This window comes from Triplophysa rosa, linkage group LG25 (assembly GCF_024868665.1).
Source record: "Triplophysa rosa linkage group LG25, Trosa_1v2, whole genome shotgun sequence".
Classification (NCBI taxonomy): Eukaryota; Metazoa; Chordata; class Actinopteri; order Cypriniformes; family Nemacheilidae; genus Triplophysa; species Triplophysa rosa.
Genome location: NC_079914.1, coordinates 11,212,491 through 11,236,591, shown reverse-complemented (window position 1 = coordinate 11,236,591; position 24,101 = coordinate 11,212,491). Strand labels below are relative to the sequence as shown.

At 40.1% G+C, this 24,101-nt stretch overlaps 1 protein-coding gene across 1 annotated transcript; it reads right to left on the bottom strand.

Moving 5' to 3' along the window:
* Nucleotides 1–12,437: 12,437 nt before the first annotated feature.
* Nucleotides 12,438–15,958, bottom strand: tmem264 (transmembrane protein 264). Its single transcript, XM_057325799.1, has 2 exons — nt 15,372–15,958; nt 12,438–15,238 (listed from the first exon to the last, which is right to left on the bottom strand). Exon 2 carries the CDS (start codon nt 14,505–14,507, stop codon nt 13,521–13,523), a length of 987 nt encoding a protein of 328 aa, XP_057181782.1. The 5' UTR covers nt 14,508–15,238; nt 15,372–15,958; the 3' UTR covers nt 12,438–13,520.
* Nucleotides 15,959–24,101: the final 8,143 nt, after the last annotated feature.

Genomic DNA, 24,101 nt, shown 5'->3' with positions numbered 1-24,101 from the left:
ACTGTATAAACACAAAGCCAGTGAAACATTTCTCAAAATATCTTCTTTGTGTTTCCACTGACGAAAGAGTCATATACAGGTTTAAATGACACATGATGATGGCATAATTGTTTTACTTTTTATCAGTTTAAAGTTGAAATGACTTACAAAGCCAATTTGATTGTTCTTAAAAATTAAAGGGGGACGATTTTTTCTTCCGTGTATGAGATTGTGTTGGCAAAATACACCCTGGACAGATGGCCCAGCCCAGATCTTTATAATCTCCACCACAAATAGTTCATCAAGTAGACATTTCAACACCTTTAGACTCACTATAATGCAGTAGTTCTGAAACTGGGGGGCCCCGAGATGGGTCCAGGTGGCCACAGATTTTGTGGCATTTTATGAAATATAGAAATTGATCATAGATTTTATGCAATCAAACATCAGAAAAATAAGACCACCAGAGAAAAGAATTGATGTTTCAGCATTGTATAACCGAATATGTTTTTGTTTAAATAAAAATGTTAAATTTAAGATTATAAGTCTTTATTTGGGGGGGCCGCAAAGCGATGCACTCTACAAAAAAGGGGGCCTTACAATGAAAAGGTTTGAGAACCACAGTTATAATGTTTGTTTAAGACTTCTTTTGAATTGCATTCTTGTTTTTAAACTCCCTTCTTGAAGACTAAGGAAACGGTGGGTCGCCTTGCCAAGATCCAGCAATCCATTTCAGAGATGGCCTGCTGGGAAATCTCCCGCTAAATGAGGAGGGAACGGTCTGTCTGACAGGCGCTGACTCTGTGACAGCCCCTGTGATGTCCCCTGACACATAACCATAGTCCAATCCGTAATGACATTAGCCAACTGAGTGCTGAGAACTAAACCGCTGTTCGAATCGAATTACACCACCGCACGGTTTCTCAGTACCAGCAGATTATCCGTCTGATGGACTGCATGGGCCGGACTGCGTCAGGATTTTAAAGATGCTGCACTTTTTACTCTCCAAGGCCAGGTATTTGTGGAGGCGTGGATTTTACAAATGATGTGGCCAAAGGGAAACAAGGTCACGTTTAGGTATGGGACAGGGTGCGGGTGGGATCGATGACGTTTCCGTTTAGCTTCAACTGCATGGATCTGAACTCGGGAGCAAAGAGGGCGTCCCGAAGGCTATGAATGTAGAATGGAAAACATATTTTAGGCAGAAGCTGTTGAAGGTTAAAAAGCTTTTGGTTTAATCAGTCGAATGCCATTTGCGGTGGTCTTTCAAATGTCTGAATTTGCATAGCAACTCTTTTGCCCCGAGAGCAACACATCACGGAGAAATACAGGCATTACAATGCATTATGGACGAGATTGTGCCATGATAACTCGCACATATACACATGTACTTATGTGTGAAACAAACTATTTTAGGTTAAGATTTTCTGAAAAGTGGAATATATACATTATATGGATGGATAGATGGATGGATGTTGTAACCCATTGACTTTCATATGAAGACAAAATCAGACATTTCTAAAAATATCTACTTTCGTGTTCCACTGAAGAAAGAGTCGTATACAGGTTTTGAATGACATAAGGATGAATAAAAGATGACAGAATTTTTATTTTTGAGTGAACTATCCCTTTAAAGTTATGAAATCACAATAAACTCACAATATTACTTCGCTCATAGTAAAGTTTTATCAGTTTTGAGTTCATTTGGTTAAAAGCATCAGCTAAAAAAAAGATTTTAGGTTTGTTGTTAACGATAAATCAGTACACATCTTTCATAGTTCGTTTGCCTTTGTAATCTTTTATCAAAATGCATCCAAATCATATATTTTACTTGTTAAATGTCCTCAGCAAGGGTATGAAGTAAAACCGCTTGCTAATGCATTTTAATGTCATTTTAAAGAGTATATATTCCTTGATTTTTAAAGTCCTATTTTTGTGTATGTAGTGTCCAACAACAAGTTTACGTACATACAAGGTGTAAAACACTATTATTTTGTTATAATATGCAGTTTTTCTTACCTTACTTCTTGACTGACTCTCAAATGATTCGTTTGGCGAATCATCGGTCTAATCCCCTCCTTTCCGCCACCCTACTCTGATCTGATTGGTCAGATGGTCTGCTGTGATTGGTCTAACGCGAATGAGGCTCACGAGCTACAGTGTTTGGGGGAGAAGTTTTCGCGGGCAGTCCTAGCAAAACGTTGGCGGGAACTATTATGTAGTGATGTAAATCCGCGGCCGTTCGCAAATCGGATTAGGACATCAGAGTCGACTATAAGCCAATAACTTTGTTATTCATTCACCTTCGGCTTTACAACTTGGCAGACTGGTTGCATTCACACTGGGCAACATTACGCACTGCATGAAATGTAATTTACATGATCTCGTAATATGTACTCTTTAAGGCCGAAGTCACTTAACTGTGGGTGACGTGTGTGATTTTGGTGTCACTACTCGCAGACGAAATTGCCAAAGTAAAAACTGTAAACTGTATTGAAACCTTTTTTTGGTTTGCTGTGATGCCACCACATATTTACACAATTGTGAAAAGTCGACATGTCGGATGCTTAAAACTAACAAGGAAATGTTTTAAAAGTGAAACAGTCTTACAGTCTTTGAGGGAACCTGACTACACATCCTTCACTCATCTCTGAGTTTGAAGGATTCTCGCAAACGTCTTATTAAACTTCATCCTTCAAGTAAATTATTTTCAAGATTTTAGAAAGAAAACCTTTTCTCTCGGATTTGTTTGATTAACATAGTCAAAGGTGTGAAATTGAATTTTACACTTACAGAAGACAGACGAAGACATGTTGCATGATGGGTTATGACATCTATTAATTTGCCGCATCAATCAAACCACAGGAGAACGTCATGGCAATTTCAGCATATTAAATGAATATTTCAACACAAATTCATTTTCTCTGTATGTCAGAGTTTCGGATTTAATATTACATTTATTCACAAAACCATTTAAGAATCAAATACTAGCCTATAGATATTGACCATCTTTACATTCCACCGCAGAATGACCTCAACTGTCCAACTCAAGGAAATCCCTCTTGAATATCACCCAATTACAAAAAAAGTCGAAATGCAGTCAATAGTAGTTCAATGATTCTTGGACTCGCCTCTAAGACTTCACTTCTCCAGATTAGAAATGGCAGGTAATAGAGTTTGTATCTAAAAAAACAAGGCTTGAGATTTGATTTGTGTGAAAGCCGATACAGCAAATGGCGTCTGAACCCTTAAAAAAGCTCAGTTTTGTTGTCAGGGTTTATTATGACAGATACGTGTAAAATGCATCTTATGCACAAAGACAAGAGGGGGGCTGAAAGGCCCCTCGCGAGAAGCGCTTCTGACAGCGTAAACAACTCCGCCGCAGACTTTGAGGTTGGTGTTTTTTATAGCTGCTCTTTCGGCTTTCTCGTAGGAAAGGAACAACTGATTCGCTTTTCATTACATTGCTAAACAAATCAGTTTACCCCGACCTATCCCACTTTGATTAAAATTTCATTTTGTGTTTTGTAGAGAAAAGTCTAATCTCTTCTGGAAAAAAACAGGTTTTTGAAAACACCTTTCAAATGTGTGAAATGATTTCTTACAGTTTGGCGTTCAAAGTACCCTGAAATATTTATTTCATCAAGCACAGGAAACATGTTAAAGAGATGGTAAGAATAAAATGTGACTGTTGAATTTTAATGTGTTTTATTATATTCAAAACTATTAAAAGCCAAAGAGAAATGAATGTCAATTACAAATGAATGTTTGAATTCAAGTGTGGTACAATGGCAAGCACAACATGACTGAAAATAACATTTTGGAATACAAAATATTAAATTATTAAATTAAAATATTAAGCAAAATTGTTAAGCCACTCACCTTGAACTGACACAAATGTAATACTGACTTGAGAAAGAGAGATATTTTCTTACAAAGCACATGGTAACCATCCCAGATGAGTCCTTGGTCTTTATCTGAAATAAAAAGTGAGGTATAATAAGGTACAGAATAAACGTTTGTTGAATAATGCTGTTCTAACCATACACAACATTGAAAGAAAACCATTTCATAGTTTACTGTTGACTTTGCTTTAAGTCTTTATGAGGTTTCTTTTTAAAGCATCAGAACACAAAGTATCACCTGTGGCTCACGTTGCCATGGAAATCGCCTCACGTGCGAGGTAGAAATGACAACTGTCTCAGTGTTGCGATGGTGCTCTTAGATGAACTTCCAACATCTTCATACCTAGAAACTGAGAAAGAAAGAACAGATGAGACATTTGCGAACTAATTAAAATTCTGATGGATTTAAAAATATCTCGACTCTCAGTTTCAAAAATTCTCACCGAATTTTATCCAAAAGTGACTTATGGTACGTTACAAACTATACATTTTATCAGTGTGTAAGTTGCATGAGGATCAAACATTTACATTTATGAATTCGGAAGATGCTTTTATTCAAAGCGACCTACAGTGCATGACCTTCTGCACCACTAACGCAATGCTTCATAGTTAAACTACAGGAAAACAATATTCTTGTCGAAAAAAAAGAGCCATAGTAACAAAATGACAGCTGGCATACTGTGTATATGGAGCCCAGTATATGACACATTGTGCTGCGGTCCCGTGTTGAGTTGTGGACACTGAGGTGGATCTGAATACATTGTTAGGCTAATTGAAGCAAAAAAACACAAGATCCCTGTAGTTCAGAGCCCGGAGCGCAAATACGCAATCACATAATTCAAGAATCCAACTGCAGGGCCAGCAGATAATGATGTGTCCAATTAAACGCAACTGAGCCTGTTCCAGTGTGACTGCGAGACAAATGTGCTGAAATACCAGGTTCTTCCAAACGCAGCTTAATTGCCACCCACGGCTTCTGACAACAGGTGCCAAAAGCTGAATCATAGCGGAGGGAAGCGTGTTAAAGCTTTTCTACAGGTCGCAAGTTGAGGCTCATAAGCCTGGTACATTGATGTTGGACTGCGTCAAGGACCTGGAGAAGTCCAGATGGAGGTTTTAATACATTTACATTTATGCAGATTTGGCAGATGGTGTTATCCAAAGTGACATACAATGAATTAAAGATACATTTGTATCAGTAGGTGTGTTCAAAAGGGATCAAACCCACGACCTTTGCTTCAGGAACACAAAAGAAGTTTGAGAAAAAAAGAAGTGTTGTTTTGGGTTTTCTGGTTACAAGGGGCGTGGATTGTGATAATAATGGGTTATATTTTCGTTTGTTTTTCACCAGATCAGATCGTATGCCTTCGGGACATTTGAAAAACTCACACAGGTATTTAATGATGGTTTTGTGGCCTTTTGAAGCTCGAGAAGAGGCATCACAATCAACTCCCATTGTAACAAGAAAAAATGAAACAAATTGAAAAAAATCTACATCTTGGTGCCAAAGATCAAAAGAGCCATAGTGGGGTTAAATGACATAAAGGTGAACTATTGCTGTAATTTCAGAGTCTTTTGAATAAAGTCGCTTAGAAATAATGGTTGTGAAAGCAAGTGGCAACATAACTGTAATTCTTACACTAGTGCTATCCTTCTGAAACCTCGTATCTCCATATTTCGGGATTTTTTGCCATAAATCATTATTATTGGTCAACCTTTATGTTTGCCACTGGGTTTTACTTAAAAAGTATAAAAAATTGCATGTCAACTTTGACAACGCGGTATTTAATCATTTAAAAAGTACAGTGTTTTTTTTTCATTTCCTGAAAAACAGCGAGTTTGGACATACAAGGTTTCAGAAGGACAGCGATTACATACTCATGAAAAGTAAAACTTGAATTCATATTCATATAGTTGTTGTTTGTAATATCAAGCACAATGCGCAACTTTGTTATGTATTATCACCACTTACTTACTTCACTCATATTAATGCTATAAATTATTGATTTAAAGATTTGTTTTCTACAGTAAATTCAAGTTTAATTGAAACACAAGTGCTGCATTTTAGCATTTCAAATTCATTATTTACAATATTTGGACCTTATACAAATGCCCTGGGTGAAACAACAACTCTGTTGTTAGTTGTTCTGTTAATAGTGATTAAAAAAACATTAAGCTAGTCCAGAATTTTACACATCATCAGTTAGTAGATCAAAAACCTGGTCATGATCAAAGACGAAGATATTTTGAGAGCGACATCATCCTTGAAGTTATAGGAACCGATAGGAAAGTAAGAGCGGTTATGGTTATCCTGTTCATTTTTCAGGGAAAGGAAATAAGACTCCACTCCAAGTTTTGTCTTAAATTTCAACAGAAAATCTGGCTTCCTTTTTAACTGATCCTAAAATACAGGTCAAAATTTCATTTTTGTGTTGTTTAAACATGAACTTGTTTTCTTTGCAGTATTCAAGATCTGCAAACATTACATCTGTTTTTTTCACCAATTTCAGAATCAGAATCAGAATCAGAAGAGCTTTATTGCCAAGTGTGCTTGCACACACAAGGAATTTTCTTTGGTGTTGGAAGCTTCTAGTACAGACATTTAACACAATGACAATACAATATAATACGATTTACAGTCTAAAAGATTCTAAATTGTGCATATATAAAATAAAGACTATTTTACAGAAAATGGGGGATAATAACATATAAGAGACATTGTACCGGGTAGTATATAGTAGAATAAACATATTAACAGATTGTATGTACACTTGTGCAAATGGATAATTTAGTAAGTAGAGGTAGTGTTATATACATGTATACATAAGATGTAGATATAATAAGGCACTATAGTGCACACTATAGGAGTAGTGGAAGTGGAATATTGCTCTTAAGGAGCAGTTATCTGTTTAGGAGGGAGATTGCCTGGGGGAAGAAGCTGCTTCTGTGTCTGGAAGTCCTGGTGTTTGGTGCTCTAAAGCGCCGGCCAGAGGGCAGCAGATCAAAGAGTTTGTGTGCTGGGTGTGTGGAGTCAATGATGATTTTTCTTGCCCTGTTTTTCACTCTGGAATCGTACAGGTCCTGAAGTGTGGGCAGAGGAGCACCAATAATTTTCTCAGCACTACGAACTGTCCGTTGTAGTCTTCGTAGGTCTGATTTGGTGGCCGAGCCATACCAAACAGTAATTGAAGTGCACAGAACAGATTCGATGACCACTGAGTAGAACTGGGTCAGTAGCTCCTGTGGTAGGTTGAACTTCCTCAATTGACGGAGGAAGTATAACCTCTGCTGGGCCTTCTTTACAATGGAGTCTATGTGGGACTCCCACTTCAGGTCCTGAGAGATGGTGGAGCCCAGGAACCTGAATGACTCCACAGTATCCACAGTGCTGTCCAGGATGGTGAGGGGAGGAAGTGATGGAGGGTTCCTTCTGAAATCCACTATCATCTCCACTGTCTTGAATGCATTCAGCTCTAGGTTGTTTTGACTACACCAGGCAGCCAGCTGAGCAACCTCCTTTCTGTAGGCAGATTCATCACCGTCTTGAATAAGGCCAATGACTGTGGTGTCATCTGCAAACTTCAGGAGTTTGACAGAAGGGTCTGTAGAGGTGCATTCGTTTGTGTAGAGTGAATATAGCAGTGGAGAAAGAACACATCCTTGAGGAGCTCCGGTGCTGATGGTACATGTGCTGGATTTAAATTTTCCCAACCTCACTAGCTGCTGCCTGTTCGACAGGAAGTTAATAATCCACTGACAGGTAGAGGTTGGCACAGAGAGCTGGGTAAGCTTGGGCAGGAGGAGGTCTGGGATTATGGTGTTGAAGGCCGAGCTGAAGTCTACAAACAGGATCCTGACGTAAGTCCCTGGTCTGTCTAGGTGTTGTAGGATGTAATGCAGTCCCATGTTTACTGCATCGTCCACAGACCTGTTTGCTCGGTAAGCAAACTGGAGGGGATCAAGAAGTGGTCTGGTGATGTCCTTCAGGTGGGCCAGTACAAGTCTCTCAAATGACTTCATGACCACAGATGTTAAAGCAACAGGCCTGTAGTCATTAAGTCCAGATATTTTGGGTTTCTTCTGTACAGGGATGATGGTGGAGCGTTTGAAGCATGAAGGGACTTCACACTGCTCCAAAGATCTGTTAAAAATATTAGTGAAGATGGGCGACAGCTGCTCCGCACAGACTTTCAGGCAGGAGGGTGAGACATTGTCTGGGCCTGGTGCTTTTCTGATCTTTTGTTTGCGGAAAAGCTGGCAAACATCCTCTTCGCAGATCTTAAGTGCAGGTTGAATGTCAAGAGGAGGTGTTAATGGTATAGCAGAGATAGGGTCAGGGCGGGTGTGAAGGGTGAGACTCTGCATTTCAAAACGACAATAGAAGTCGTTCAGGTCGTCAGCCAGTCGTTGATTACCCATAGACTGAGGGGATGATGGCTTGTAGTTGGTAATGTCTTTCAGGCCTTTCCACACTGATGCAGGGTCGTTGGCTGAAAACTGGTTCTTCAGCTTTTCAGAGTAGCTTCTCTTAGCTGCTCTTATCTCCTTTGTCAGTGTGTTTTTGGCCTGATTATACAAGACTTTGTCCCCACTTCTGTAAGCATCTTCTTTGGCCTGACGAAGCTGTCTCAGTTTCATTGTAAACCATGGTTTGTCATTGTTGTATGTTAAGCGAGTCCTGGTGGGAATACACATGTCCTCACAGAAGCTGATGTAGGATGTCACTGTGTCAGTTAACTCATCCAGATCAGTGGCTGCAGCTTCAAAGACACTCCAATCCGTGCAGTCGAAACAGGCTTGTAAGGCCCGCTCTGTTTCGCTGCTCCATCTCTTTGCTGTTCTTGCTACAGGCTTGGCAGATTTAAGCTTCTGTCTGTAGGTCGGAAGAAGATGAACCAGGCAATGATCAGAGAGACCCAGAGCTGCTCTGGGAACAGAGTGGTATGCATCCCGTATTGTGGTGTAACAGTGATCCAGAATGTTGCTGTCTCTGGTGGGGCATGTGATATGCTGCCTGTATTTTGGCAGCTCACGGGAGAGGTTTGCTCTGTTAAAGTCCCCAATAATAATTTTTACTTTAACAATAATAATTGGGGACTTTAATTTCTCCCGTTTCAACTTTTTTTTGCAAATAAATACAAATGAAAACAACATTTACATTTTATATGGGAGAAATGTTCACAGAATGAAACAAAAAACACAATCGTTTTACTTACACATGTAGCTACAAATAGTAAATTCAGAAAAAGGAAAATAATCTCTGATAGCACACATACATCTGCAAGACCTATTGTTTTGATGATTTGCTCATCTGCAATATGTCTCGGAGACGTCTGCTGTCAGATGTCATATTGATATCTAGAAGATGTTTGTAAGATGTTTATGATTTAGAATGGATGTACTGCTCTTTCTAAGATGTGTTTACACAGCAGATGTTTTCCAGACCTCCAGATCTTTAGCAAACATCTTACAGATGCACCTGTGCTATCTGGGTACCTGCATCTATAAAAACAGCAGTGTCGTTGCTCTTGATCACCTCTCGCCCAATCGGATTCGAGAACCAGTGCTGATGCATAGCATTAATCAATTAATATACCAACCCAACACATTTAAACTTACAATTCCTGCAATGTCCGCATCCAGAATAACCAGGAAGAATATTTTTTTATCCCGTCCTCAATTTCTAATTTGACTTTCATGCCTCCCACAGGATGCATTTATCAGCTGCGGGTAAGTACGAAACCGCATTGGAGCACAGCCGACAGCGGCCCGGCGTCGTCGCAGACCATTTTTTCAGTTTTACCCCACATTAGGACTGACTGACAGATACTGTAATCCCCAGCTACAAGAGTGGCCTCCATTTTCTTGGCAAATAGCGGCGGGCTCGCACCACCCACCGTCCAAAATAACCTCTCACACAATTTTGTTCCTGTAATTGCACTATTATCACTGTGGTGCGAGGTTCAGCATTGTCAGGGGGCTTTCAACGGTCAGCCAGGAATTGCTTATTGAGCCATTTAGCCAGGGCTGGTCATGGTTTGATGTTTTTGTTATCAATGCTCGGACAATAATCCTAACATAGTTGATATGAATAAATTGTTCCTAAAATTGACGGTACTCATTTTGTCAAAATGCCATTTCTATTTAGCCTCACAGCTCTCGTGCTGCATTCCTTTTGAAGTCGGATGTTGAATAATTCCGACTTGATAACTTACACTTTCTTAACATAAAGCTGATAGGAATTTTACTGTTAATAAGGAGTTTGATTTACGGGCAATGGAAATGTCAACCTTAGTTTTTAACAAAGATTTTCACCATACTGATGTCAAAATTTGGTGTTTTAAATACCCATGTGAAGTCTCTCTAGTTTATTTGGTTTTTAAAGCGTGGTTTAGTCACGTAAGTGAATTGTCACATTCATAACAGAATATTCCTCATAAATGCTTCTGATTAGTAATTCATAGAAATCCTGCAAAGCATGTTGTCTCTCAAAAGCGTGTGTTATTTTTTGTCACATCCATAACTTATGAAGTGTTCTCTCTTTTATAGAAAACTTGTCCATGCACTGATAGCACACAAACATATGGCAGACGTCTATTTGACGTCTGCATTTACATCTGCAAGACACCTGCAATACGTCTCGGAGACGTCTGCTGTCAGATGTCATATAGACGTCTAGAAGATGTCTGTAAGATGTTTATGATTTAGAATGGATGTAAGATCTCTTTCTAAGATGTTTAGCAGATGTTTTTACACAGAAGATGTTTTCCAGATCTTTAGCAGAATTACCTGTGCTAGCAGGGTAGACTGATATTTTTCTGATGTCTGGACTCAACAGCTGTTTAGTCAAATCTATATTCAATATATTGGTAATAAATACATTCTCTAAGAACTTCTATTTCAAGTTGTGACTGAAAAGGTCTCATCTATAACTCTGGAATTGCCCAAATGTACAATATTGGGAACCGTAAATGCCAAAGACTGGATATTAACAAGATGCCACAGTTCTGTCAGGTTTATTTGTTGGTGGGAAATATGTTGTTTTTTGTGACCTTAGCAAGCAATTTAAAAGATCATAAATCATCCCCCATTCAAGTAGATAAGACTTGGTTCTGTATGAGTGAAACAGATGCCAGGAGACGTTGCAAATATGGCCGAGTGCAATGACTTTCCTCAAAGGGATTTTGGAAGACACTGTAATTAGCTTGGTAAAAAAAACAAAGCATTAACCCATTCATTTCTCGGTTATCTGCATAGCCTGTATATCATGCATATTAATGGAACCACATGAGGGAAGCTGAGTTGTAGTGAACTATAGTTGCAAAGAGGCAAAAGAGGAAACCAAAGATGATGATATTCATCGAATGCACGGATTCTGTCTGCATCAAACAAGATGGATTTCTGTATCAAGTTACAGAGATACTCTACAGATTCATAACATTCAAGTAATTTTATTACTATTGTTTGTTCGAATCTCACAAAAGCAGGTCATTTTTACCCTCGACATCAAACGAAATTTCACAAGAAAATGCCTATTAGGGTTTTGTCTGGCGTGATACTTTCGTGAGAATTAATTACATTTCACATGTTCTCATTACTGTAATGCATCCGTTATTTACAGCAATTCTCATTTTACCCATTGCAGCGATTTTTAAAGGGACAGTTAGCAAAAATGAAAATTCTATCATGAATTACTCATTCTCTAGTTGTTCCAAATCTGCATACATTTATTTGTTTGGTTGAACACAATGAACGATATTTGGAAGAATGTTAGCAGCTGACATTTCTGGGGCATCATTGACTACCATGGTAGAAAAAATGTTAACGGTTGTCAAAGGTGCACCAGAACTTATTGCTTTCCTGATTTTCTCAAAAAATCTACTTTAGTGTTAAATAGAACAATATATACAATTATTTTCCTACTATGATAGTCAATGATGTCCCGGAAATGTCATTTTCCAAATATCTTTCTTTGTGCTCATCAGAACAAAGAAATTAGTACAGGTTTGGAACAATTTGAAGATGAGTAAATCATGACAGTTTTCATTTTGGAGTGAACTATCACTTTAACAACAATGCAGTGATAAAATAAACATTTTAAACCATCGTAAATTAAATTCAAGAAACATCACAAAGATGTGCGATTACCTAATTACTTTTCACATTACAGTAATGACAGCCGTCAAAATCTAATTTATCATCATGTTCTTATTTTTGATCCAAACGCAAGATGATTAAATTAACTGTCGACTGCCAACATCATATCGCTTGTTTTTAATGACTATATTCTGCTTAAAATGAAGTGATATGATCCACGCTGTCATTTGAGAAATGAGAAACATGTCAAATGTGTTTACCGTCAGCTTTATTCTTTTCGAGACATATCTTTGTGCAATATTTATTGACGGCTCTAATCTTACAGTAGCCATAGCAACGTGGTAAAATTATAACTCAGGCAAATCTGCTCATTATTGTTGAAATACCGAATTGCAAATTTTAGCAGTTGAGGTGCCCGATTCGCAGCGGCTAAAATGATAATAATGACAAATGAACTTTTCTGAACTTGCCATTTGATTTTGACAACTTTATTCACATGAGCCGTTCTCACTCCAGATTTGTCGAAGAGAAAGACTGCCTTTTATCATCGTGTGGCCCAGGCGAGATTAAAGTTTATCCCGAACTTCAGAGACTTGAAAGTGCGATGAGACCCAATAACACCATCTGGATTTGTGTCACGCTTTGAGGAAGTCTTTGCTTTTAGCGCACTCTGGTAACTTTTCTCCAAGAAAAGAACAAAGGATTTTTTTGAAAGATGAAAAATTTGTGACTTGCTCGTCTGCGTGAAACTCACCAGGTGGTTGCGAGGGCGTTGCTATAGGGTCAATAAGATGCTGCGAGTGGTTTTGAGGAGGCTGCTGAGCTGTTGCTAGGGTGTCTCAATAAGCATGTTTGACACTGAAGGCACCAATCATGTTGCTATACGCCAAAAGGAAAAACTAAGCAATAGTCCAGCAATTCCAATGCTTGCCTCAGCAAAACACCACCAGAAAAAGTAAAAACAGCAAGAAAGAGACGGCAATAAAAACAGTTTCAGATAAAAACAAAAACAGGTTTAATAACAAAATATCATCCGTCTGAATCTCATAAAACATCAAAACAGAACACATGAGCCGAACATCCACTGAATATAAAACATTCCGTTTTTTAACAGGTTGAGTAAACTGAAAGGCGTTTCTGCCAGGTTGTCTCAAACACATCATTTCACCACTTTCACCGGATAAAATATATGCAGAACGTGATGAAAACACATTTTTAACACCTACGGGAAGAACAGAAAAGAAATTATTCACAGTTATCCGTGATGATACAATCATAGGGTCATTGAGTTCCTCTGAAGTGTGGTTTTCTCCAAATGAATTCCTGCCACTTGACAACTAATGGATTTCCGTTTCATCTGCCGCGAATAATAGTTTTATTCTGAAGTTTGTATGGACCCCATGACCACCGGTTCTTTATCTCACCAATGTGTTTCTCATTTCATCAAACAAGCGTTTATCTCACTAACATATATTAGGAGTAGGTCGCCTTGGGTATTGCCCAGTTGGACTTTTCTTGTCATGTGTCTTCAAGTTCAGGTCATGTGTCTTCAAGTTCTGGTTCTTCTGGAAGCGTAGTGAGATCTTGTATGACTACCTGCGGTGTTGTCATGGTAACCGGCATGGACATCGCAACAGGCACCGCCCCTCGTGAACTTCGTGGCGCCGCATCCCTTTGCAATTCTGGTGCGAGAGCGGCCGACGGCGCTTCCTGCAGATGTCTCCGGTACTGCACAAAGCTGCATGTCTTCAAAACAATTGCTAGGACGTTCTTGCCCATGAGTATCCCAGATGCTCGTACGTCCCTATAAAACACCATATTTCCACCTCGTATAAGCAGCGTAATAATGTTAATAGCCGCTAAACTGAGAATGGGATACAGCAACATCTTGTGCGGCACAATGTTCACCCCCTGCATGCTAATTTCGCTCAGCGACACGCAAGGAAGTATGAGCAGCAGTATGTAGCAGTAGAAAAAAGTAAGACCTTCTACCCATAGGGGGAGCCCTTTCCTCTGCGGCTCCCATAGGCTGGCTTGAATATCCAAAATGTCCAGAAGATCCACCACGACCCAGAACAACCGACTCCTCAGCTCCTCTCTCTTCTTGATGGGCCGGACGTATTCCATGTGGTCGATGGCGGCCAGCGTGACGTAAAGGCCCGGCACGAAAACGGAGAGCAGCACCGTTAAAGCTTTGCAGGTGAGGGCATCCGCCCTGTCGCCTTCTGCCTTGTAGTTCTGGTAGATGAAGTAGACCTTGATCTCCAGCACGAAGACGTAGAAGAACCAGAGGATCATGGCGTAGCCACGCTTAGCCGTACGGACCTCCGCGCCCACCCAGACCGCTATGTATCGGAGGACGATGAGGAAACAAACGTCCCCCACCAGCACCATGATGCAGACACCCACTTTCCTCGGACCCTGATTTTGGTCCACCAGGTAGGCGTCAAGTAGCGCCATGCTGCTCATGATCAGCACACACGAAAGGCAAACGTGTGGCTTGTTGGACGGGGGAGGCGGGACCATGCTGAAGGAGAGACAAGATAAGAATGCAACTGATTGTTCAATCAAACAGGACAGATGATTTGGAGATCCATAAGAGCAAGCACCAGTATGGTATAGATTGACCCCGGGGCCAATTATGATTCGCTAAGGTCAACGCAACACTCGATATGTCAATAATTTTACGTTAAGGACAAGACGCTCTTCGAAACAAGGAGAAATGAAAGAAGAGGGAAAACATCAGCCTGAAGCAAACGCTGTAATCCACAGGATATACTTTGTGGTAGCACACGTCAAACCTGGTGCCGCTGTCAGTCACGATCAACAGAGAAACATTTGGTCTTTTAACTCAACCCCGCGGTTTTCCAAGTGAACACATTCGCACACTGATAACGGCTCCTTAATTTTCCATTAACCATTAATTGCATCATTCACGGCTTTTCATATTTCAAATCCTCAGGTCTGTAAGCAGAGCCGTCGGCTGTTATTTTCTCCCGAGGAGTCGTACGGCACAGTGTGTCAGAAATGATTGGCTGCGATAAATTTCTCATTTGACGCGAGAAGTGAAATTGCAGGTCCCAGCAGTTTTTCCTCTTCAGAGTGGCAGGGACAAGACTACAGCTCACACGCTTCTTCAACGTGCTCCAAAACCGATTGTGAGACGTAATCCGTGTGCATCTGTTTGGTTTACGTACGCACATTATTCTACACCTGAAAACTGCAGTCTTAATCACAATCCATCTGCTGTCGTCTCCCTAAGAAAAAAGCAAATTAACGTAGGTTAACATGATCTAGAACAGCAAGTATTTTGAAGTAGTTTATCAACAAGAAAATGACCTCTTTTCTGAAAGATCACAAGCACCTGCTTCGAAATAAAATCACTCTCACCTCATCTCCATCTCGACATCGGAGCCAAAGAAGTCAGTAAGTTTACGCCTCCCGTCCGAAATCTTCACAGGAATATTCTTGACGGCAAACAGCCCTCAGATCTTTCTCATTTCATCCCGGTCTCCTCTGAAACTCCACAGCAATGTGATGCGTGCAGCCTGTGGCTTCCCAGTGTAGCCTGTTCAGATCGTAACCGCCTCCTACATTTTTTCTCTTTCTCTCTCTCTCTCGCTCGCTCGCTCGCCTTCACTTATGCGCAGTCAGATGGGTGTCAAAGAGGGACGCTTGGCAACAGCTACGGATAAAGATTGTGTGAAGCTCTCATTTGATCTCCTTGGCGCTGTCACCACTTGTAATGTCTTTCCAGATGCCTACATATGAGGCTCTATATACAGTAGCTCTCTTAGGAATTCTCTTTATTTTTGTCCGGACATTGGGTTTCTCAGAAGTTCTGCTTTCCATTCTGAGCAGCAGTGTGCTAGGGGTCCTGGAGGAGTAAAGAACATTAAACAGTACGGAAGGAAACGCTCAGAGCACTACTGCTGTATTACTCGCCCGTGAGAGAGAGAGAGAGAGAGGGAGAGAGAGGGAGAGAGGGCGAGAGGGAGAGAGAGAGAGAGAGACGGAGAGAGGGAGAGAGAGAGAGAGAGAGAGAGAGAGAGAGACGGAGAGAGAGACAGGGAGAGGGGGAGAGAGAGAGAGAGAGAGAGAGAGAGACAGGGAGAGGGAGAGGGAGAGGGAGAGGGAGAGAGAGAGAGGGGGGAGAGAGAAACGGAGAGAGAGAGAGGGAGAGGGAGAGGGAAGAGAGGGAGCGAGAGATGGAGAGAGAGAGAGAGAAGCGAGGAGGAGAGGAGTAGAGAGGAAGAGAGAGAGAGAGAGAGAGAGAGAGGAGGGGAGAGGGAGAGAGAGAGAGAGAGGGAAGCGGAGAGAGGGAGAGGAGAGGGAGAGGGAGAGAGAGAGAGAGAAGAGAGGAGAAGGGAGAGAAGGGAGAGGGAGGGAGAGAGAGAGAGAGAGAGAGGAGAGAGAGAGAGAGAGAAGGGAGAGGGAGAGGGAGAGGGAGAGAGAGAGAAGAGAGAGGAGAGGAGACGATGCGGAGAGGGGAGAGAGAGGGAGGAGAGAGAGAGAAGAGAGGAGAGAAAGGGAGACCGGAAGAGAGACGAGATGGAGAGATAGAGAGAGAGGAGAGGATGAGAGAGAGAGAGCGAGGAGACGAGGAATGAAAGGGAGACGGATGAGAGCGGGAGGGAGAGATCGGAGAGATGATGAGATGAGAGAGAGAGGAGAGAGAGGGGTGGGAGAGACAGAGCGGGGTGTAAGAGAGGGAGAGGGAGAGAGGGGGAGAGGGACAGAGAGAGAGAGAGAGAGAGAGAGAGAGGGAGAGAGGTGGAGAGAGACAGAGAGGGAGAGGGAGAGAGGGGGAGAGGGACAGAGAGAGAGAGAGAGAGAGAGAGAGAGAATTCACATTATATAAAGGTAAAAAATGAGAAAATACAGTAAAGCTAACATGATGGTGGATCATTTTTGTGTGCATTTTCAAAAACTATTTTTAGCATTTGTCCTGCAGTGTTGCCAGAACGCTAGCTGTTGAATATTATGACTTCATTTGTCTTTGCAATGTTTGTGACTTGGAACGTATGTGACTACATGAAATGGCTCTCATTAACAATGTTATTTACATAATGCAATGTATTTGTAAAACAATACATTTGATAAAAAGACAAATAAGTATATGTGATTTTACACTTGAGGAAATGATTGGATTGTGAAACGTGTCTTAACTTAGAAATTACAAGCAGATATTAGAAAAACGTTCACAAAACCTCCATGTAACGTTCAAACGAATGCATCACTAGCATAAAATTGTGGAAACATCCCTATTGTGGAAACGTGCATGCTAACATTCCTCGGCTTCATAGCTAGCTTAACCATAGACCCCCCCCAGCTTCACCAGCATTTTATTTAGCTGATAAATAACTGACAGACTAAACCAAACCACCGGTATTTTCAACAGGGACGTTTATAGAGATGGACATGACATAATTACACCTAAACCATCCAGACTTCATCTAGTGATCGACAGCGTATTCAAAATCCATGAGAGCCTTTGTTGATAATTATGAAGCGCAATTATTTAAAAATGACCGTCTGTCTCCGATTACCCGAGTGTTAGACGGTCATGAATATTTGACAAGAACTCACGCCATTAGTTCCAACAACGAGATGGGTCTCGGGGCAGCGTCGCGCCTTTGTTAATTGGACGTGTTTGATCACTTACCCTGCCCCGCGTGGAACGCACGGGCCATCAATCTCGGCGTGCCACAGAGAGCAGTTTGAGAACGATGAATCGTCTGATAGATCGTGGCTTGTTCCATGGACGTGTCAAAGAGAACATCCATCCGCCACAACGAGAGACTGATTCGGATGGGTACACGACCATAAATTATCATTAATAAATTATTCGTGACAGCGGCATGGGGAAATCATCAAAGAAATGGGAAGTTTCTGAAAAACAATGAGCAAACGTTTAGGGGCGGTTTCCCAGACAGGGTCTAAGAATAGTCACAGGCTAACTTAAACGTTAAAGGTGTCTTGATCGAAAACAACTTACACTGACATATCTTAAAAAAAGATCATTGCCATCGTTTTGTCTCGAGATGCACACCAGTAATGTTTTCTGCAAGCTATATTTTTTAAAACAACTGAAATATCCTAATTTAACTAAGGCCTAGTCATGGTTTAAACTAATCCCTGTCCGAGAAACCGCCCCATAGTGCTGGATATATAAATAAATAAATAAAAGCGCCAGTCAACATTTCACACTGCAGTTTGCAACGTGTCTACTGTCTTATATTTAAAAGAGTTGAACGTCCAATTTGGTGTAAAATGTCTTATGGCGATCCAATCATTTGCATAAAAAAATAAACGAATAAAAATGCTTTGATATTATTTCTAGTTAACACCAAATTAAAGCGGAAGTCCCACCGCTTCGCTGTACCGCAAGATGCAGATTTCATGTGTTATCATATTCGATCAAAGAGGCAATAAAGCGTGAAAGCAATATAACAAGCTGTCCGTGCTCAGCAACATGCATTAAACATGGCGCACGGATCCTACGTACGAAATGGAGAAATTCCTGCCTGCTCTTGATGTGTTAATGCAAGATGTATAAATCTCACGAAGCGCTTGATTACCGCGAGTCGCTATCAAATAAATCTTTAACTTGAAGTCTTTAAGCTCCAAGTAAGAGGTGGTTCTGCGTTTTACACACCTAAGCCCGCGTCTGTTCGCATTCACGCTCCCGTCGTACTGTGACGTCTTGATAAACTGCCTGAAATAGCTTTTAAAAATGGAGATCAGATTCGTTTTTTATCCGAATATCACGAGTTTCAAACCAAACACGGTATCAAAGAAGCAATCGTTCACCCAAAAATAAACATCTAGTCATGTATTCACCCTCATGTCATTCAAAACCTGTATATGAATCATCTAGAATAGCCTACAAAAGAATATATTTTGAGAAATGTCTCGGTGGTTTTGTGTGCATAAAATGGAGGTCAATGGGGTCCAATGTCGTTTCGTTACCAACGTTCTTCAAAATATCTTAATTTTTGTTTTGCAGAAGAAAGTCATACAATGAATGCGAGTAAATGATGAAAGAATTTTCTTTTTTAGTGTGAACTGTCCCTTTGAGTAGGCTACTTTCTTAACCATTCAACAAAAGCCTGTTCTTCAGTTGGTAAGGTATTGCATAACAGGAATGACCCATCTTATGCTAAAAGCAAGAACTCCTGCTAAACAGACAGTTGTTTACCATTTACTGCAGCGAGCAAGCACTTATTTTCCTGAACGCTTTTTTTCTCTCATTCTTATATCTGTGAGTAAGCGAGATCGAGCTCACAGTGTTCATTTTTAGCGGTGGCCTAGTTTTGTGTGACCGTGAAGAATTGTCCCCGGGCATAAGACCTGTTCCTCGTACCCCTCTCCTTCCTCATTCCTCTATTCTCTCCCTTCTATCACTCCATGTGGCTCGATATTCGCCCGGATCCACAGACGCGTTCACCGGCTGTGAGGCCAAAAGTGTGTTAGGTAACAACCCAAATCGATGTGGTGCCTCGTTGTTTAGACGAGCTGAACAGTACGCATTATGCAAACATGAACGATAGATCATAACCCTAAACGCATGCGTTTCTGCATTATTTAACATATACTGTATAACTGGGTTCGGTGCGCGAGTGTGTGCGTTCGGCGTGGGTGCGCGAGGTCTCTCGTTTCTGCCTGGGTGACTGCAAACGGAGGTTGCAGACTGTTCCCTCGAGCAAATCGACATTCATTTCAAATGGTTCACGCGGCAGAGTTGCCTACTGTACATCTCGCCGATAATAACTCACCGACGCGTTCCGGCGGATTTATGGAAAGCAGCTGCAGGTTACCACATTGGTTACTCTCGTAAATTTCCATGTTTATGGAGACATTGGTTTGCACACATAATGCTCCGTTTACAAATGAGCCTCTGAAACAAATCAAAGAAGTATCTGTGATATTCAGGGGCCTGAATCTTCTTCTTGAGAAAGAAAACTAAAGGGATAGTTCCCCCTCAAAAAACGAAATATTTCATCATGTGTTCACCTTCATGTCATTCACCTGTACATGACTCTTTATTCTGTGGATCACAAAATAATATATTTTGAGGAATGTCTCAGTGGTTCTGTGTCCATATTGAAGCCAAAGGGGTACAATGTGGTTTAGTTATCAACTTTCTTCAAAATATCTTCTTTTGTGCTCTGCGGAAGGAAGAAAATCATACATTTGGAATGACACGAGAGCGGGTAAATTATGAAAGACCTCGGTTCATTACAGTAAAAATTTAGTAAACTCGTTTTTTTTTTATTACAATTTGTATTAGCACCCCTGCTGAAAAAAACAATAGAACCCCAACAGAAACCATTACAGAAATTCTAATGGTTTACAATAAAATACCATTATGAACCATTAGATTTTTCCATTAAAACCATTACAAAATGCCTTTTTGTAGTGTGTTTTGGGCATTATTCCAGTAGGATTTAACATCCCACCAATAGAATCCATCACATACCAGTAGAACCATTACAGTTTCCATTTAAACCAATACAAATCCCTTTAAAACCAATAAAACCATTATAACTTCTTTATGGTTTCTATTGATTTTTTCAGCAGGGCAGGTTTTCAGCAGGGAAACCATCACAGAAACTGTTTCCATTAGAATACCATTACAACCATTTCAAAATTCCTTGTCCCTGCTGAAAAAAACAATAGAAACCCATCAGACACCATAACAGAAATTCTAATGGTTTCCGTTAAAATACCATTATGAACCATTAGCTTTTTCCATTAAAACCATTACAAAATGTATTTTTGTAGTGTGTTTTGGGCATTTTTCCAATAGGATTTATCATCCCACCAATAGAATTCATCACATACCAGTAGAACCATTACAGTTTCCATTAAAACCAATACAAATCCCTATAAAACCATTAAAACCATTACAACTTCCTTAATGGTTTCTATGGTTTTTTTCAGCAGGGGTAGCGTTTTGGGCGTTACAGTTGGATAAAGCTAATGGTTCACAATGGTATTTTAATGGATACCATTATCATTTCTGTGATGGTTTCTATTGGGTTTGTATTGTTTTTCAGCATGGATAGTTTTACTTCAGAAATCATGGTTAAACTTGTGGTGAAAACAGCAAGATGGAAAACAGATCCAACATAGTTTAACTATTTTATTGCACGTCACGGAAACCCCAGAATTTTACTGGGTGTGCATCTATTTTAGACACAAAAGCATGCCTTTCGGATTTTTAGCACAAACCCTATAATGTCAACAGTCACTCAACAATTAACCCTTACTTATATGCAATTAAACGTAATGCAATCATTTGGATGCGGAACCATCACACCACGGGCAGTTGGTTTTTAATGAACCCACTTGATTAATCACAGTAAGATTCTGGGCCCACAATCTTCATGAAGGCTGCATCTGACCCACAAAAGTAATTCCAGACCCCCATCTTTCCCAACTTTTATGGCGCTCGTATTAAAAAGTCATGAGAATTTGTGCTAAAAACGCATTCGGCCGCATCAAATTAGCCCAATTAAGGTTGGGAGTTCAGGAGCATGCTTATACTGTATCCCAGCATGCACCACAGCATATGCTCCTGTTTCTCTTCGCTCTGATTTCATCTCCATCCTCACCCTGTCCAACATCTAAGTCTTGAGATGAAGACGTATTTCCAATGTATGCCGACAACCACCGCTCGCGTGACTTTAGCATTTAAGATATATTTTTTAAATCGTGTTTATGAGGCACAACGGCAAACCTTGAAAGTCTTTGATCAATATTAATTTTCCGTCTCTTGCTGACATTTCGAAAGGGTGAGCTAAGAACGTTTTATTTAGTAATGTGTGTTATTTTCAGCTATGAGCTCAAAATAAAGCAGAGTTCTTGCGAAGGCGTCGCTGTAAATGCTGAGAGGTCGACATTGAGAGTTTTCAATGATCTGTCCGTTGAGTCAAATGATCACACAGCTACACCATGTCATTTTTACTATGCAGTACATTTTAAGGTCTTCATCACTGTATAAAATGTTAAACACACATTTTTTAAGTGAATATATAAAATCACAAGTTGAATATAGATTGGATTTTTGAAATATTACATAATTTTACGATTGGCTTGCATGCAAACTGACACGTTTGCAGTGTCCCAGCACTAACGTCCATATTAAAAAGTTTAATGAAATATAAGTGTCTTAATTTTTCCTTTCTGTAATCAAGATGTTTTCTTGGTAGAGTTTCAATTCAGTTTCAATCATTTTTTAAGGTTTTTCTTGTGTCCTCAAGATGGAAGATACATAATAACATTAAGTTTTCTTTTGGCTCAGTGGTTAGAGCATGTCACTAGCAATGCCAAGGTCATGGGTTCGATCCCAGGGGATTGCACATAATCATAAACAAATGTATAATACAATGCAATGTAAGTCGCTTTGGATAAAAGCGTCTGCCAAATGCATAAATGTAAATATAAGATATAATTAATAAAATGTCTCGAGGACAGCAAAATTCTACATTTTCAATTTTTTTTTAAAGAAACAGCAGGCACAATAACGGCAGTTATTCATCTCAGAGAGTAAGTAATTGAAACAAAAAAATAGTAAAACCTTTCAATAAACGCAAGCATACAGACAACATCTACAACCTACACAACAAATTACATGCATTGGGGGCGGAGTTACTTGTATCATCAATCACACATATGTAATCATTGATTAAATGTGCTCTAGTTGAATCTGGCTCATGAGCTCTCCAGGGAGTCTGAGCTGGCGCACGCGGGCCCGAGCAGATGTTTACTATAGTGCACCATCCAGAGTTTTCAACCTTTCCGTTTCTCTATACCTCGACTTCAAAGCAGCCGCCCCCACATTTACATATATTTGCATACCTGAAGAAGCATGTTAATTTGAGGCAGCTGTTGGCGTAAGTGGATAAAATTACGGAGAGAAAGAGAGGCCTTCAGGCCCGACTGAGATGGACTACTGAAGGTCTGTCCCCCCCGTCAAGGGACAGGAGCCCACTTTGGACAAAAATGTGCTCAATTTTTTGACTCGATTTGGTGGCAGCTAGTTGGATGTAAAGTATATTACAGGGACTTTTCACAAATAGGGTCATACAGGACTTTTTGTTGAGAATTACATTTAGAAATCAAACGTTTTGTATAAGAAACTCGTCAATCATTCGCCATTTATTAAAATTAAAGGGACAGTTCACCTAAAAATCTAAATTCTGTCATCATTTATTCACCCCTAATGTTCAACATTCATGGCTTTCTTCTGTGGAACACACAAGATGTTTTAAGAAATGTCTGTGGTTTTGTGTTCTTACAATAAAAGTCTATGGCGTCCAATATCATGTTTTGTGTTCTGCAAAAAATGTCAGAATGGTTTGGAATGACACGAGGAGGATGTCTAAATTTGATTTTGGGTTTATTTTGGTGTTTAAATGTAAATGCAAACAAATTCTAACAATTTTGCATTGACTGAATTCTTCAAGCTCAACCGTTCAACCCTGTTACTCAAATGACTGTAAGAAACATGAACAAACATACATTTTCCTCAAATTTATCTGAAGTTTAGAGTACCTAAACTACAAAATGTCAATCTATAGCTATAGCCTTTACTCCGTTACACCATAATTTAAGATACATTTTCAACCCCGTTGCTGTTTTATTAATGGGGAAAGTGCCAACAAGCTGTGGCATTCTCTCTCAGAGACTTCAATAAAGTAAAACAGCCAAAGAAGATATTACTCCATAAACTCGTCCAAAAAATATCCACAGCTTGCTCTTCATTTAATTGCGCCTCATTAACTAAAAAGCAGCTATGTTCGACCTCGTAAAAAAGCCACAATTACCGTTATGAAAGTGGCAATTTCGCTACAAGATCTTCCTCTTTGTCCGGTGCACATTTTCAAGCAACACAATCGATTTTCCACAGTGCTATATTTAAAGGGTATTTAAACCTAAAGAGATTAGCATCTGACGCTTTCGCCTCTGCGGTCCCTCGGATACATTCTAGCTGCAATTTCCCATCTAATTTTTCTCATGACTAATACCGCTTGGCTCGTGCTAATGGATAATCACAGTTGACGTCCTCGGCTATGTAGTGGATAATCTTTTTAGCTCTTTTCTCCTCGTTCA

What these genes read in the sequence shown, in the direction of transcription:
- tmem264 (XM_057325799.1), bottom strand. Translation starts at nt 14,507, where the DNA reads ATGGTCCCGCCTCCCCCGTCCAACAAGCCACACGTTTGCCTTTCGTGT.